Raw genomic sequence first — 14,728 nt, 5'->3', positions numbered from 1 at the left:
AACCCGCCACCTTAGGTGTACGTGGCTGGCGCCTTAGCCGGTTGAGCTATAGGCGCCGAGCCTACCTTGGTTCCTCAGTGCGGTTCCGAGGTGCATGCCCAAAAGAATTGAAAGCCAAGATCAAACAGATACTTGTTCACAAACGTTCATAGCAGTGTTAGTCACAGTTCAGTTGTTTGTCAACAGTGGTGGTGTATATGTACAAGTTGTGGAATATACATACAATGGAATATTACTGATCCTTAAAAAGGAATGAAATTCTTGTACATGTTACAATATAGGTCAACCTTGAAAACATATTAAGTGGAATAAGACAAAAAAGGACAAATACTCTATGATCCCACTCAAAAATATAAGTAGGAAGGAGCTTACCAGTGCTGGTGGAAGAGTGGAATGGGAGTTGTTTAATAGATACAGGGTTTCTGTGGTGGTGAAAAAACTCTAGAACTTCATAGTGGTGATGGTTGCACAACATTTTGAATTACTTACGATGTCACTAAATTGTGCTTTTAAAAATTGTTTAATGTGCCAGCCTGAGCAAGAGTGAGACTGTTTCTACAAAAAATAGCCAAGTATTGTGGCACACATCTGTAATTCCATCTTCACGGGAGGCTGGCACGGGAGGGTTGCTTGTGCCTAAGAGTTTAAGGTTGCTGTGAGCTATGCACTCTAGCTGGAGCATCTCAAAAAAAACACTGCCAGCGCTTTAAAGGCATAGAGAGAAGGGGAAAATGCAGGGAACAAGGCTGATGAGGCAAAGTGGTTACATTTTTGTGGAAATTATTCTGTATCACGCTGTAATTGTGGATACATGATATTATCCATTTGTCAAAACCCATAGAACTGTACAAAATGAAGAATGATGACTCATGTTAATTGTGGATTTAATAATAATATTCATTCATCATTTGTAACAAATGTCTTCACACTAATGCAAAGTGTTAATACAGGTTGAGTATCCTTTATCTGAAAATGTTTGGGACCAAAGATATTTTTGACTTTCAAGTGTTTTTCAGGTTTCTATATATGTGTATTATACTTACTGGTTGACCATTCCTATTCCTAATCAGAAAAACTGAAAATTTCAGTGAAGGTCATATTGGCACTTAAAAAGTCTCAGATTTGGGAGCATTTTGGATTTTGGATTTTCACATTAGGGATGCTCAGTCTGTAATAGGAAAAACTCTTGGAGAGGGTGGAAGGTGTATAGTAATTCTTGTACTTTCTGTTAAATTTTTCTTTAAACATAAAACTCAAAAAATAAGTATTTTGTAAAAATCAGCTAAAGTACACAAATACTAATATGGCTATAGAATCCATCTAGCTTTAAACATGTATTAAATGTTAATTCTGTGTATTGAATTTTAATTTTAAAAAAAGCTGAACATCAAGTGTATTTTAAAAGACAATCCATAGTGTTAGACTTCAAGGAAGAAATTGAATGGGAAATGGAAAGTAGGTGTGATATATCAATTGGAATAGCATCGTGTTGAAACAGACTGGGTAGAGAGCTCCAGTGATCAGAACTTAGTTTTTTAGACAGAAGATGTGGTCTGTAGAAGCAAAAAGTAGAGTGAGAAATTTTTATTAATGTCAACAATTTGGAATTACTTTTATAGTTAGGAGCCTTGAAATTTAGGAAGAAAAATTGCTAGAATCTTAAAAACTGAAAGCAGTCTAAGCTGTATAGGCTCTGCCTGGAAGCTGAATTCTGGAGCTCAGTTCTGTAACATCCCTGCAGATCATTTAGCAACTGTGGGGAAGAAAGCATTGTATTAGAATAGAGATCCAGAATCAGGAAAATGCAGTCTTGTGTTGCTGCTTCTGATCTTACTATGATCTTTAACAAGTCAGTTCTCTTCCTCTGCATCAGTTTTCTGAGTTGTAAAATGAAGAGTTTGGATTCTTCTTCAGGATCCATGTGTCTTCTAAAAAAAAAAAAAAGTTTGGATTCAAGTCCTCTGTGGATCCCTATAGTACTATCTATACTGGTTATCTAATATGCTTCTAATTATGGCTTGCTTCTACCTGACAGAGTGTCTTGTTCTAGTTCATGATGGAGTAGTTCCTAAAACTGTTGAGAGCTGTAATCTGTTTTCCTGCTAGCTCCCACTTACTGTTTCTTGGACATCTTTCATATTCATAATTCTTCCCCTTTTGAAATTAAATGTCTGTGTTCATAAATGAGATGTTTTTTCTACTTTATTTTTTATTAAATCATACCTGTGTACATTAATGCAGTCATTGGGTACAATGTGCTGGTTTTATATATAATTTGAAATATTTTCATCAAACTGGTTAACATAGCCTTCATGGCATTTTCTTAGTGTGTTTAGACATTTACATTCTACACCTAGTAAATTTGACATGTACCCTTGTAAGATGCACCACAGGTGTGGTTCCACCTATTACCCTCCTTCCACCCATTCTCCCCCCTCCCTTCCCCTCCTTCTCCCCAAAATGAGATGTTTTTATTTTTATTTATTTATTTATTTTTTTTTTTGGAGACAGAGCCTCAGGCTGTCCCCCTGGGTAGAGTGCCGTGGCATTACAGCTCACAGCAACCTCCAACTCCTGGGCTCAAGCGAGTCTCCTGCCTCCGCCTCCCAAGTAGCTGGGACCACAGGTGCCCGCCACAACGCCCGGCTATTTTTTGGTTGCAGCCGTCATTGTTGTTTGGAGGGTCCGGGCTGGGGATTCGAACCTGCCACCTTAGGTGTACGTGGCTGGCGCCTTAGCCGGTTGAGCTATAGGCGCCGAGCCAATGAGATGTTTTTAAAGGGCATCCTACTTGCTTGCTTTTCTATGTTGTCTCCTTTGTTAGAGACTCTATTAAAGTGTCCTTCCTTTAGAAGAACAGGTGTAGTGATCTACTGGGATATTCTGTCCAGTTCAGAATATGGCATGCAGTTTTCTATAGTCCTGTGTTTATGCACTTAATATGTGGATTCTAAATGTTGAAGTTTCATCTTGTTGATTTTGACTTATTATGCAGACTTTTAAAAATTGTACTAAATTCTACTGTATTAGTTTGATCATATCTAGAAAGAACCTGGGCAAATAGGCAAAACCTTTTCTGTCATCAGAAGCTGGTCATTTGCTTGATATTCAGCAAACTATTTAATGAAAGCCTTGAGTTTCTTTGACTTGTATAAATTGAAGTTGTTAAAGTAGATTGTCTCTTAGGTCTTCTCCAGTCTCCAAATCTCATGATTCTGAGAGTAGATGGTCTGCGGTAGTTTTAATGTCCTGTGACTTTGAGACTGGGTCTCCAGTCTTCATGAGAGAATGTTAGAATTGACAGATGCTTTCTGAGCACAGACTGTGCTAGGATTACAGAATGAATGAGTGGATAGTTCTTCCTCTCTGAACGCACACAGCCTGCTATGATAGCCACAATGGAAGTGTGTGCACAGCTAGGGGTACAAAGTAGAATGAGAGGGAGTAGGGAATTGGCCAGTCCGGTGGACCCTTGAACAACCGAAGTTTGAACTATATGGTCTACCTGAGAACGAGACCTGTGTATATGGAGGGCTGACATTGTTATATGCAGGTTCCACAGGACACACTATGGGACTTGAGTATGCCCAGATTTTGGTATATTTGGGTGAGCCTGGAACCAATCCTGCATATACCCAGGGAGGACTGTACTTGAAAAGACGTCCTGCCACGGGAAGGAATTTTGCCTGAGGGCTGGGTGGAGAGGCAGGTAGTGTAAAGTATAGGAAATACCTAGGCAAAGGCCCAGAAGCTTGAAGAGCTATTTCAGGTAGGTCAGCATTTTGAGAATAGCATTCTGGTCACAGGCCAGACTGTGAAGAGCTTTGTCTGGCATGTTCAAAGTTCATACTGTAGGTATTTTGAGGAATTATGAGCAAGCAAGTCACATTAGGCTTTTATGTTTGGAAGATGACTTTGGTAGCAGCTTGGTAAATGGGTTGGAAGGAAGGGAGAGTGTCAGGGAGATCTCATGCCAGAACTGAAGCAGTGACAAAGCTCAGGGAATAGAGGGAAGGGTAGATGAGCACACTGGAATTTATAAAATGTATATGGTGATCACAAGTATCTTGTCAACAAACTTACCCAGGCCCTGAAGCTTCTCTTTGAAATGGTTATGGGAAGGGAAGAGACCAGAGCTGTCACTCTGCAGATCTATCTATCCTTTCTTCCTCCCTGTCAGGACACCACCATCCTCCCTTAGTTCTTTTTTTTACCCCTTGGTCCTGTTGACTGTGTTGTTTTTCTTCCACTGCATGTTAATTTGCTGCTCTGCTGTGTTCTATTGACAGTTGATGAAAGTCTGCCAGTTGTTACAGTCTGTAGTTACCCTAGTAGTCTTTTGAGTGTTCACCAGAAAAGTAAATGTATGGATTAGGGTACCAAGACTGTGTAAGGTGGGGTTGATTACCCTAGCATGATTCTATGATTCTATATGGATTATAAAAGGGAAGTAAGACATGGGCAGTATTAGGGGTGGGATCTATTGTAGTTTTTGGTGTCATTTCATTAAAGTAAGCATCCAGGGCTGGGCGTGGTGGGTTGCGCCTGTAATCACAGCACTCTGGGAGGCCAAGGTGGGTAAATGGACTGAGCTCATGAGTTCGAGACCAGCCTGAGCCAGAGTGAGAGCCCATCTCTAAAAATGGCTGGGCATTGTGGTGGGCCTGAGGAGTCTGAGGCAAGAGAATCGCCTAAGCCCAAGAGATATAGGTTGCTGTGAGCTATGATGCCATGGCACTCTACCAAGGGTTACAAAGTGAGACTCTGTTTCAAAAAATAAAATAAATAAAGTATCCAGGCTTATTATACAGGGTGAACAGGCTTATTATACAGGGTAATTTACACACGAACTTAATGTTTATCATGTATTGGAACCCTCTCACTGTTGGAGGGAGTGGGATGACAAGAGAAATACACAGGATTCCATTATAAGGGGCACAAATTATCATAAAGGTATAGTTTTCTTAATCATTCTTTTTTTCTTTCTTTTTTTCTAGGTTCAACTACTCATCTTTGTTCTTCTTAATTTACTAGAGGTTTAATCAAATAGCCATGTAGACTGCCTGGCCTTCAAAGACCACTTCTAAAGCGTCTTGTAAGACTACTGGTAAGTCTAGTAGAGAAAGCATGCTGGGCTTTATTTTCTACATCACTTTAAATGTATTAGTCTTAGACTTTTTAATATTTGTCATTTTTTTTAATGCTTAGGAGAATATGATGAGAAATTATTTTTTAAATTCTTGGAGTTCTTTTGTTTGTTTGTTTGTTTGTTTTTTCAGTTTTTGGCCGGGGCTGGGTTTGAACCTGCCACCTCTGGCTTACAGGGCTGGTGCCCTACTTCTTTGAGCTACAGGCACCACCCATGCTTGGAGTTCTTGAGGAAACACTACAAACATGTACGTGCCTATGTACAGTGATGTATGAATGTGTGCTAGATGTACATGTCTGTGGTAGATTTGGAGTATAAGAAGTAAATTCTGTAGCATTCTTTTGAGATTATTTTTTTAAGTGTGAGATTGGCCTGAAAAATTAAAGGACATTACAGGGGTAGGGATGAGTCTGTAATCATGAGTCTGACACAAAAGCCTGTACCTTTAATCTCTGTTCTGATGCCTGATATGACATAACCCTCTTCAGTGTGAGCTTAGCTGTTTGTTATAGCCACCTGTGGCCTGATGGGGTTATTGAGACACATCTTCCATTTTCCTCTAAAGTCTTGTAGTCTTATTGAATATTGTACTCTGAGGTAGATGGTTAATTCATTAAGAGATTGATGTTCAGTATTAAAATACTTACTTTTCTTCATTATAGTTCTTCTATGTCTAAAAACAGTATTGTAAAAGGCAGGGTGACTCCTGCGGTAAGTCAGGAATTAATACTTTATGAAGAAAAGCATTTGTTTCTTCAACTTCCTAATGCCACGGTCCTTTAATACAGTTCCTGTGGGTCTCAACCCACAGGTTTGGAACTGCTGCTTTAGACCAAAAAAAGGAGGGGGGCAAATGACATACTTACATAGATTATAGGAGACAATGTTGTTAGTAATAACATCTTTTAAAGCAAGTTATCAAAATTAGAGATGCTATTAAATTCTTTAAATTAATGTTGTAATTAACAAAAGGGAAACTATGTTTCTGATCTGTGCTATTTTTTGAAGAGCAGTAAAAAATATATATATGTTTACTCAGTCATTACCATTAGCACATAGCACATTGCATTTTCGTAGAAGTGGCTGGTACTTTGGTAAGTTATGGAGTGTAATTTAACGAGAAAAGATTTTGTGATCCACCCTGAGTACAGTCAATATAAGTTATAGAATCTGTTTTAGCCTTTGTTGGATCTCAAGCAGAGAATAGCATACCCAATTTAAGATAGAAGGGGAAAGTGGTGGAAAATAGAGATGGAAATGTTGAAGGATCATTAAGAGTCCAGAGTAGAATCTGTATGTGTGAAATTTAGTAAAGGATAAATGGAACATTTCACAAGATTCAAAAAAAAGGATTGTGTAGTTAGTGTTGTTGACACAGCTAATTTTGGATTAAAAAAATAGGCTGGATTCCTACCATGTGGATTAAAGATACACATGTTAAGAATGAATGAATTGGCTCGGCGCCTGTGGCTCAAGCAGCTAAGGCGCCAGCCACATACACCTAAGGTGGTGGGTTCGAATCCCCAGCCCGGGCCCGCCAAACAACGATGGCTGCAACCAAAAAATGGCCAGGCGTTGTGGTGGGCGCCCGTAGTCCCAGCTACTTGGGAGGCTGAGGCAGTAGACTCGCTTGAGCCCAGGAGTTGGAGGTTGCTGTGAGCGTGATGCCGTGGCACTCTACCCAGGGGGATAGCTTGAGGCTTCGTCTCAAAAAAAAAAAAAAAAAAGAATGAATGAATTGTTAGAATCAGGAAAAAACACTAAGTGATTAAAAAAAAATGAAGTAGGAAAACATGTTTTAAAACCTAAGTCATAAGGGAAGACAGTATTAAGCTTTTAAACCAATTGAGTGTGATAAACACACATATAAAAGGACTGCCATAAATGAAGTGCAGACAGATGATAAACTAGGAAAACATTTTCAACAAATGAGCTGATTTTTTTTTATATACAAAGACTGTTTACAAATTGGTAATAAAAACAGACAAAAAAAATGAACCAGCACTTCATAGGAAAAGAGATGCGTGGCTAATAAGGGAAAATGTCCAGTCTTGCTCATTAAAGAAAAGCACATTAAAACAATGGTGAGATACTGGTTTTTACCTAAGTGGAAGCAAACATTAGTTATACTCCATGTTGGTGAGGGGGTTAGGGGATTGTCTCTCATGTATATGCTGTTAATATGTAGTTAAGTCATACAGGCATTCCCTGGCTTATGAACAAGATAGGTTTTGTAGGTTTGTTCTTAGGTTGAATTTATATATAAGTTGGAACAGATACATTAGCCGCTGTTCATAAATGTGAATTGTATGCCAGTTGGATGTCTGTAACTTGGGAACTGCCTACACTACAAGTTCTCAAGAGTTTGGTAAAACATCTCTTTGTTGAATGCAAATGGCCTTTGAGCCAGGTGATCCATTTCTAGGAACTTTCCCTGCAGAAATACCCTCACTTGGAAAACTAGGTACAAGGAAATGTAGCGCTTATTCCTTATGTAAAAATATCCTGGATGAATTCTTAAATGAAAACAAATTGCCAAGTAATATGTTTAATGTGATCCTATTCCGGTTAGTGAGTGTGCGGATTTGTATCACAAAGAACATTTCTTTGTGACATTTCTTAGAACATTTCTTCAGTGACAGGTACACTGGGGACTGATAACTATGTGAATATCTGGTACTGTGTGAATGAGTGTACTTTTTTTAATAGACAGAGTCTCACTTTGTCGCCCTGGGTAGAGTGCCATGTGCCATACCTCACAGCAGCCTCAAACTCTTGGGCTCAAGTGATTGTTATGCCTCAGCCTCCTGAGTAGCTAACTACAGGTGCCCGCTACAATGCCTGGCTATTTTTAGAGATGGAGTCTTGCTCTTGCTCTGCCTGGTATTTAACTCCCAGAGTGCTTGGATTACAGGCATGAGCCACTGCGCCTGGCCAAATGAGTATATTTTTAACGATGAATTTCTGTTACTTTTATCATAAGACTGGCTTAAAATTTTAAAATGTCATCTTTCTGGCAATTAAGTTCCAGCTTCAAAAGTATCCTCTTTAATCCTTCAGTTTCCTACAGCTTCCAGGATCTCTACTGGAGTTTCTTATTCTGAGGGGTCTTCACTGAGAGACTGTCTCTGTTTCTGTTTGTACTCTTACCTCCCAACTCATGTAAACACCACATTGCCAGGCACTGCTTTAAACCTAAATGCTTAGAACAGACAGAACACAAAACTATTTATTAAATGAATGAATAAAATGCTTTAGATTGGGATGGATAAAACATAGAAGATATTGACAACAAATCAAGCCAGCCTCAAGTCTAAAAAAAAAGCCATCTTTTCATAGCTGGATCTAGTCTATTAAGTGCTTTCTTTAAAGTTTTTAAAAGTTTCTTGATCAGTCTTCCATAGCCTAGATTTAATTTTGATATTTACTCATCTTTATGCTGATGACTTGTGGATTCAAGAGTTTGAGAGTCAAAGTATAAAGCACATATGAGAGAGGGTTCTAGAGTCAACCTTGAGTCACTGGTGGTCATACAACCTGGACCAGAGAAGTCACGTAAGTTCTCTGGACTTGAGCCTCTTCATCTGCAAATGAAAATAATACCTTGAGTAATATTGCTAGAAAGATTAAATGAGATGATAGATGTAAAACACCTAGCAGAGTGCCTGGGACTCAGTGAAAAGTATTTCTATACTGCCTTTCTCTTCGTAACCTTTGGGGTGTTTTTGTTTGTTTGTTTGTTTTGTTTTGTTTTTTTTAAAGACAGTCTCACTTTTGTCACCTTTGGTAGAGCGCTGTGGTGTCATAGCTTACAGCAACCTTAAACTCCCGGGATTAACCGATTCTCTCATCTCAGCCTCCCAAGTAGTTGGGACTGTAGGCACCTTCCACAACATCCAGCTGTTTTTTAGGATGAGGTCTTGTTCTGGCTTAGGCTGGTTTCAAACCTGTGAGCTCAAGCAGTCCACCCACCTTGGCCTTCCAAGTGCTGGGGTTATAGGCATGAGCCACCGCACCCACCTTCTTCGTAACCTTTTTAGGGATATTTTGTAATAAGACACACCATTCTAGACTCAAAAACATACAGTAGTAGAATAGCATTTTACTGAAAATTGTTTAATGGAAATAATTTATTTCTACTTTTTTGCAGTAATATTGAAAGTTTTAAAAGACTATAATCGTGTGTGTTGTAACAGAAGGAAGAATGGAAGTATTACAAGAACTTCATAAACCATCAGCACGTTTGGAATGTGACCACTGCAGTTTCAGAGGCACAGACTATGAAAATGTCCAAATCCACATGGGTACCATCCATCCAGAATTTTGTGATGAAATGGATGCTGGTGGGTTAGGTAAAATGATATTTTACCAGAAAAGTGCAAAGTTATTTCACTGCCATAAATGCTTCTTCACCAGCAAGATGTATTCTAATGTGTACTATCATATCACATCTAAACATGCATCCCCAGACAAATGGAATGATAAACCAAAAGGTCAGTTGAACAAAGAAACAGACCCTGTGAAAAGCCCTCCTCTTCCTGAACACCAGAAAATGCCCTCTAATGCAGTGGGACTCTCAAAACCCATACCTGCCCTTTGCATCGAAACACAGAAACTTGGCCCAGTTTTGTCTCCAGAATCACCAAAACCTACTGTTATTCCTCTGGAGCCTCAGAAACCTGCCCCTGTTTCTCCTGAGCTACAGACACCTCCTCTTCTTTCTTCTGAGCCTTCAAAACCTGCCCCTATTTCTTCTCCTGAACTTCCAAAACCAGTCCCTGTTGTTTCTGAACCTCAGAAGGCTGTCTCTGTTCCTTCTCCAGAACCACAGAAGCTTGCTCCTGTATCTCCTGAGCCAGTAAAAGCTACTGTTACTAATCCCAAACCCCAGAAACACTCTCATTTTCCAGAAACATTGGGGCTACCTTCAGCCACCTCTCCAGAGTCACCAGTTCTAGCTGCTTCCCCTGAACCTTGGGGGCCATCCCCAACTGCATCTCCAGAATCTCGAAAGTCAGCCCGGACTGCCTCCCCTGAGCCAAGGAAGCCATCCCCATCAGAGTCTCCTGAACCTTGGAAGCCATTCCCTGCTGTCTCCCCAGAGCCTAGGAGACCAGCCCCAGCTGTGTCACCAGGTTCTTGGAAGCCAGGGCCACCTGGATCCCCTCGGTCTTGGAAATCTAGTCCCACAGCAGCAGCAGCAGCAGCAGCATCAGGACCTTGGAAGCCAGCTAAACCAGCTCCCTCTGTGTCTCCTGGACCTTGGAAACCAATTCCTTCTGTATCACCTGGACCTTGGAAAGCAACTCCCTCTGTGTCACCTGCATCTTGGAAATCTTCATCAGTCTCACCTGGTTCCTGGAAAACTCCTCCTACATCTCCTGAGTCTTGGAAGTCTGGCCCACCAGAACTCCGAAAGACAGCTCCCACATTGTCACCTGAACCCTGGAAGGCAGCTCCCCCAGTGTCTCCTGAACTCCGCAAGCCAGGCCCACCCCTGTCCCCGGAGATCCGTAGTCCAGCAGGATCTCCAGAGCTCAGGAAACCCTCAGGGTCACCAGACCTTTGGAAGCTTTCTCCTGATCAGCGAAAAACCTCTCCTGCTTCACTTGATTTTCCTGAGTCCCAGAAAGGTTCTCGTGGTGGTTCTCCTGATCTCTGGAAGTCTTCCTTTTTTATTGAAGCTCAGAAATCCACCGTCTTCCCTGAGACCCGAAAACCAGGTCCTTCTGGGCTGTCTGAGTCCCCCAAAGTGGCCTCAGATATCTGGAAGCCTGTTCTTTCTATGGACACTGAACCTAGAAAACCTGGCCTGTTTCCTGAGTCTACCAAAGCAGCCCGTCCTGCTTCTCCTGAACCACGAAAACGTGCTCTTTTTCCAGAGCCTCGGAAGCATGCCCTTTTCCCTGAACTTTCCAAATCTGCCATATTCACAGAATCTCAGAAGGCAGTTGAGCTTAGTGATGAACTACAATTAGATGCCCTAGATGATCAAAAGTGTGATATTTTGGTTCAGGAAGAACGGGTCACAGCTAAGAAACTCTTAGAAGACACTTTATTTCCTTCCTCAAAGAAGCTCAAGAAAGACAACCAGGAGAACTCAGATGCTGAGCTTAGTAGCAGTGAGTACATAAAAACAGATTTGGATACAATAGATATTAAAGGCCAAGAATCAAGCAGTGATCAGGAGCAAGTTGATGTAGAGTCTATTGATTTTAGCAAAGAAAACAAAGTGGACATGAGTAGTTCAGAGCAGTTCAAAAATGTACTACAATTTACTGAAGAAAAAGAAGCTTTCATCTCTGAAGAGGAGATTGCAAAATACATGAAGCGTGGAAAAGGAAAGTATTATTGCAAAATTTGTTGTTGTCGTGCTATGAAAAAAGGTGCTGTTTTGCATCATTTGGTTAATAAACATAATGTTCATAGCCCATACAAATGCACAATTTGTGGAAAGGCTTTTCTTTTGGAATCTCTCCTTAAAAATCACGTAGCAGCCCACGGGCAAAGTTTACTTAAATGTCCACGTTGTAATTTTGAATCAAATTTCCCAAGAGGCTTTAAGAAACATTTAACTCATTGCCAAAGCCGTCATAATGAAGAGGCAAATAAAAAGCTAATGGAAGCTCTTGAACCCTCACTGGAAGAGCAGCAGATTTGATTTTAAACACAATGTAAATACCTGCCATATAAAGTTGTCTGTTGAAACCATTCTTTGAAAGTAAAGCTGATGAAATAGCATAGTTGGATCAGTAGCTATTAGTGTGTATGATGTACCCTCTCTCAGTTGTGTTACAAAGGACAAGCATTTGGTTATTTTTTTCATGGCCTCTTGTCTGTGTGGCTGTCTTGTAAATCAATAAATTTCTACTGTATATTCCAGATGGATAAAAGTTTTTCATTTAAGTATATTTGAATAATATGAAGAGGTAGGCATTCCATTTAACAATCAAGAGCAAGTTGTACTAAACACATCTAGTTGAAGTATTTGTTTGTAAAACTAATTTCAAATAATAGAAATTATTGGAATGTTTAAAATTAGGCATGAAAAATAAGTTTGAAAAAATTTTGTTCTCAATTTTCTGTTTGATCCTATAAAATTAATTTATAAATCTTAAACAGTTTTAGGTGTTTATTAGCTTTTATGTCATGGAAAGTTGGAGTCTCAGGGTTGCGGGTTTTTGCTAATAGGGAAAATTGAGTAAGTGTTTAAAATAGTTTGCACCCTTCTACAGGAGACTAAGAGAAAAGTGAGTGTGATTTTAGTTAGGTCTTTCTTGTCCTTGTCTTTAATGGAGTCTTCCATTCTGTATCTTACTCTAAGATCTGGCCATTCACTTTCCTGCCAGCTCACAATGATAGATGGTCCTTAATTGCCAAATGTGTTTGAGCTTGTTTGTCCTACTCCTGGGCATTAGCTGTTAGGGCGTTAGACCAGAGTAATGAGTAGGAACGGAAAGTCTTCCAGATTCACAATTGAAAATTTTATAGTCGTTTCTTTTTGAGAATTGTACAAATTTTATGTTTATCACAGTTCTGTTACTGTAAATACCTTGTACCTGTTCATGGATTATTTTATTCTTAAATATTTTGTCAAATGTGTATCAAATTAAAGGCTTTCATGTCAGTGCTTTCACATGTATTTTGTGTGATTTAATTGTGCAATATCCAAATTCCACTTCCTGTTTCCACTTGTTTTAACATACTGGTTTTTACATCTGGAGCAGTGTTTACTGAGCTGTGTTTTCCTTGAGTTCTGTGGTCCAGAAAGGTTAGGGAAACATGGTATACTAGGCACTCCCAAGTGGAAAATCTCACCCCTGCACATTAGCATATTAAGAGTGATTTAATCCCAGCTGTTGCCTATCATGCGTGCTTCTCTTAAAGACATTTAGTGTCACACAGTATTCTGATGCATAGCCAGAATTGAGACACTGTACTGGGTTTAATTTAGCTCTTTGCAGACATTTTTGAACAAAAACCAGATTTTTGGTGTGTTTTTGTTTCTGTGACAGAGTCTCACTTTGTTGCCCTTGATAGGGTGCCGTTGTATTATAGCTCACAACAACCTTAAACTCCTAGGCTTAAGTGGTTCTCTTCCCTCAGTCTCCCAAGTAGCTGGGACTACAGGTGCCCTCCACAACACCCGGCTATCTTTAGAGATGAGGTCTCACTCTGGCTCAGGCTGGTCTCAAACCTGTAAGGTCAGGCAATCCACCCACCTCAGCCTGCCAAGTGTTGGGATTACAGGTGTGAGCCACTGTAGCTGGCCTGGTTTTTCGTTTTGTTTGGAGGGGGGTGTCCCTATTAAAATGCCAGTTGGAAGTAGTTGATAATTAGATTGTTCTGGGTGCAGTCTGAAAGCTTCAGTTTGGTCAGCACAGGCAGTAAAGCACAGTGAGCAGCTGCTGCTGTTGGTTACTTGGCACCTGGAGAAGAACTTTGTCCTGGGCAGTGATGTCATCAGGTGGGATGGGCAAGACATCTTGCTTGAATATGTAGTTGTCTTTTCCTCATCTATGCTGACTAGAACTGTTAGTGGAAGAACAAAAGGACCTATATTCCCCCAGAAACTATCCCAAATCCCCCAGTCTCAAATCAGTTCAGTCAAAGAATATTTTCCTTAGGTTTTCACCCTTTTTGATGCAGACCAGTCCATCCTTTGCTCCAGGTGGAGCCATCTAGATCGCATGACTTGCCATCTGGGATGGGGATGCATTGCCCGGGCAAGTAGTGAAGTTGCATGTGTAGTTAGTTCATAAGGCCTCGACACTAGTTTAAACAACTGTGTCCTTGGCTCACCTCATTGTTATTTGGTACTTCTTTCTCCTTTTACTTTTGAGATTAGGGTGAGCTGTGCTATTTCTTTAGTCCTTAATTTAACTGGATAATTTTGGCTCCTGCATCTTTTTCTAATCAGTATGACCAACTCAGTACGTTTTCTTTCCCTGTGATTACATTTTTTTTTTTTTTGAGAGTCTCAAGCTATCACCCTGGGTAGAGTGTCTTAGTGTCATCGTAGCTCACAGCAATTTCAAACTCCTGAGTTCAAGCAATCCTCTTGCGTCAGCCTCCCAGGTAGCTGGGATTACAGGCATGTGTCATCATGCCAGGGTAGTTTTTCTACTTTTAGTAGAGATGGGGTTTCACTTTTGCTCAGACTGGTCTCAAACCCGTGAGCTCAAGCAATCCACTGTACACGGCCACAAATATTTTTAATAAACTCTTCAATCTAGTGATTTTGCACAATGCAAAAGGGAATGAAAATTATACCATCTTTTTTACTCTACCTTATGGACCTGATGTCATTGTTTTCTAAGTCACCAATTTAAATTTGAACTTTAGCAGATAATGCATGCCTTCAGATTAAATATTGGTATAGATTCTATAACTTTATTTTAGATGAAGACAGAAGGATGCTTATCAAATCAGGTCTGTAAGCATATAACAAGGAGGGGTTTCTTTTTAAGTTGAATTACAGCCCTAGTTTTAAAAATTCCTGAAGTCATACCCTGCTCATGCATACTGTTTATGTGATCACATGGTGTATTAGTTTTCTTTCCGTCACAAATTATTATT

The 14,728-nt window shown here is 40.0% G+C and overlaps 1 protein-coding gene across 1 annotated transcript in view; it reads left to right on the top strand.

Moving 5' to 3' along the window:
* The window catches only part of CHAMP1 (chromosome alignment maintaining phosphoprotein 1), a 13,047-nt gene extending 1,010 nt beyond the window's left edge, over positions 1 to 12,037 (top strand). The window contains exons 2-3 of the mRNA XM_012811515.2: positions 4,998 to 5,107; positions 9,300 to 12,037. Of these exons, the coding sequence (XP_012666969.1) occupies positions 9,354 to 11,810 (2,457 nt within the window). The 5' untranslated portion in view covers positions 4,998 to 5,107; positions 9,300 to 9,353 and the 3' untranslated portion in view covers positions 11,811 to 12,037. The remainder of the gene's footprint in view (positions 1 to 4,997; positions 5,108 to 9,299) is intronic.
* Positions 12,038 to 14,728: the final 2,691 nt, after the last annotated feature.

Source organism: Otolemur garnettii, unplaced genomic scaffold, assembly GCF_000181295.1.
Source record: "Otolemur garnettii isolate 467f Iridium unplaced genomic scaffold, OtoGar3 scaffold00161, whole genome shotgun sequence".
In the NCBI taxonomy this organism is placed as follows: Eukaryota; Metazoa; Chordata; class Mammalia; order Primates; family Galagidae; genus Otolemur; species Otolemur garnettii.
Note: the sequence above shows the minus strand (reverse complement) of the source record. Positions and strands in the feature narration are given on the sequence as shown.